Below are 2,673 nucleotides of genomic sequence, written 5' to 3'. Positions count from 1 at the left end.
GGCCAAGGCTCCACGGGGAAGGGGCATGGAAATAGATCTATTAAAAAGTCACCACTATCACTAGAGCAGGTCAATTTGAAAAGTGCTTTGTAATAACTTTTTCCTTCCCGTCAGCCCCATGGTAGCTCTGACACCTCTCCTCTTGGAGGAGACTTCGGCCACCCGGAAGTACCAAATCATCCTCCTGATCTCACTCTTACTAAGCTTCATGAGTAATTTCAGTTACGTTACAGAGACATGGGGAGAGGCTCGGTTTCTCTGGAAGCTCGCCTTCTACAAGGAATATGCATCATCTCAAAGATCCCATTTTAAAGTGTATAGTCTTCATAAAATGAAGGATAAATCATATCTACAAGCATAACCTTGAGACTACTGTCACTATGTCCTCGCTGGTACAGGATGTGCAAATGTAGATTTGGGTCCGGCAAGGAACCTCTCTGGGAACTGTGGAAGAATCGGGAAGGCTCCATTTGTCCTCAAGGGGGAGAGAGAGAGAAATCCTGTGTCACGGATAATGCCATGCCCCAACAAATAAAATGGGAACTCTTCCTTCTGTATGCGCCCGTAGTTCTCAAGGTGTCCTCTGCCCCCACGTTATGTTTTGTCTCCTCAAGGGTTCCCTCCACCAGGACTGTCTTTCCCCAGATAATATCCAAATTTGAGTCCTTTCTCTTTGCGGTCTCTCTTTTTTTCATCAAAATGTACCACCTATCCCCTATCCGTTCTCCCAAAGCCCTGGTGTTTAATCTGATGAAGTATTTCATGGTAAGGTTTAAATAGCAGGCCGCGTCCCACTGGCACCTGCATTGTAACAGGGGACTTGAATCTCTTGATTCACTGGGTTTAGAAACCAACTTTGCATCTCCCAAATGTTACACAGTGCCCACCTCCCCCTCCCCCCGACACTCAATCCCAAGAGGCAGAATACTCTCTTCTTCCCTGACTTATGTCTGGGTGCCCCCACAACTGACCTTTCTTAGAGGATCAGTGCAGTGACCAATAACTCCATGTAGGAGAGTCCCAAGGGCTTTGAACCAGAGCCTACATGTAGGCACCACATTCTGATTGGTACTTATTCATTCAAGCCACACACTGAGCTGGAGAAGAGGGGCAACAGGAGAAATACACAAGACCTACTGAGCAGCAGGATTTCTTTACAGTGATTGTGGCTTGCCAACAAAGGTTTTGGATAGCTGTGGAATACTCCAGAAAGAGGAAAAGATCTGGCGATTGCTTGGAAGATGCCAGGCAAATTACAATAAGTCGTGGCCAGAATGTAATGAAATGGGGAAGAAAGAGGTGAATGAGCAATGGGGACAATTAGGGGAAATTATGCCGAAAAGCCTGACATCTATACTGCTATCAACCGCGTCTTGCCCAACAGGTTTCTTGGGTGTCTAAGAAATTTCTAGAATATGCGCCCGCGTCACGAACTCCCCGGAACAGCCCGAGTGCCGCACTCTGATCCCCACCCTCGGCCCTTCTGTGCCTCCCGGGTCAGAACCGCTTCAGCNCACCGCGGGCCCCGCCGCCGCAGCCGGGGCGCAGACCCTGAGTACCAGCCCCGCGCCCCCGAGGAGAGCAACGGCGAGGCTCCAAAGCCCGCACGATGCAGGCCACTGCCGATTCCACCAAGATGGACTGTGTGTGGAGCAACTGGAAAAGTCAGGGTATTCTCTTTATTTCGGTAGTGCATGCCTGCGGTGCACGGGAACCCCGGGACCCGGACTCGGCCATTGTGCATCATTTCACCTGTGGGACCTATGCATGCTTTATGCCCAAGAGCTTTCTGTTTGGGGGGAGTAAACTTGTCATGTCAAAAATCACAAAGGATGGTGTTTGCATTCTTTTTCTTTTCTTCTTTTTAACCCCCACCCCCACCCCTTTGTTTTCTTGTTGCAGTGCTAGAAATTTAAATAATGCATCAGTTGCCTCCTCCGGGAGCTTTTTTGGGATGCGTTGATCATTCAGTACTTGTTTAATCTCTTCTCCTCCCCGGAGTTAAAATGCTTTCTTATTGTTCCATGCATTTCATTTCTGCCGAAAGGTTGAAATCTCCTGGTAGAACCACTGAGAGGGTGGTGCATCCTTTTAAGACGGACACACCCATTTCAGGGTGGTTATTTGTGGCCACACAAAGGAGACTGGAAATGCAGTCGGGTTCTCGAAATCCTGAAAATATGATGGCGTAGCCACCTATTAGGATGGTTCCCTTTGAAATATTTCAGAGGTTTTGTCTGTCATTGGGGTAACCTGCAAGTACGATTTATTAGTAATGGGTATCTGTGGAACAAGCAGACGGGAAATAAAAGCGGTGTCCAGTACCCTCTGGCATAACAGATTTATTTTGAAACAGTCCATATTAGCACTGGGTGTGGCCACCCTCCAGCCTCGCTTGGATTGCTTTTCAGCCATTTTTATGCAGCCTCCTACTTCACACATCCATCTCCTTTGTTAGATTAAGATTCTCTCCTTCACCTAGCTCAGTTTGAGATTATGAGGAGAAAGAGAGAATTTGGAAGAATGAATTATGTGTTGTCAACTCGGGTGTTTGTAAAATGAAGTGTCTTTTAATATTTAACAAATAAGGTTCTAAAGAAGACGCTTTTGACTTAACCTGAAGGGTTGCAGCGTCCCTCAGGGGACCAAAAATACTCTGGAGCAGAAGCTCCT

The 2,673-nt window shown here is 47.4% G+C and overlaps 1 protein-coding gene across 1 annotated transcript in view; it reads left to right on the top strand.

The window, feature by feature from the left end:
* Positions 1–1,520: 1,520 nt before the first annotated feature.
* Positions 1,521–2,673, top strand: part of RTN1 (reticulon 1) — a 25,970-nt gene continuing 24,817 nt past the window's right edge. Inside the window, exon 1 of the mRNA XM_077769407.1 lies at positions 1,521–1,670. Within this exon, the coding sequence (XP_077625533.1) occupies positions 1,610–1,670 (61 nt within the window). The 5' untranslated portion in view covers positions 1,521–1,609. The remainder of the gene's footprint in view (positions 1,671–2,673) is intronic.

The sequence above is a fragment of the Crocuta crocuta genome, unplaced genomic scaffold, assembly GCF_008692635.1.
Source record: "Crocuta crocuta isolate KB4526 unplaced genomic scaffold, BGI_CrCroc_1.0 scaffold10, whole genome shotgun sequence".
In the NCBI taxonomy this organism is placed as follows: Eukaryota; Metazoa; Chordata; class Mammalia; order Carnivora; family Hyaenidae; genus Crocuta; species Crocuta crocuta.
This window is presented reverse-complemented; position numbering and strand designations above follow the sequence as displayed.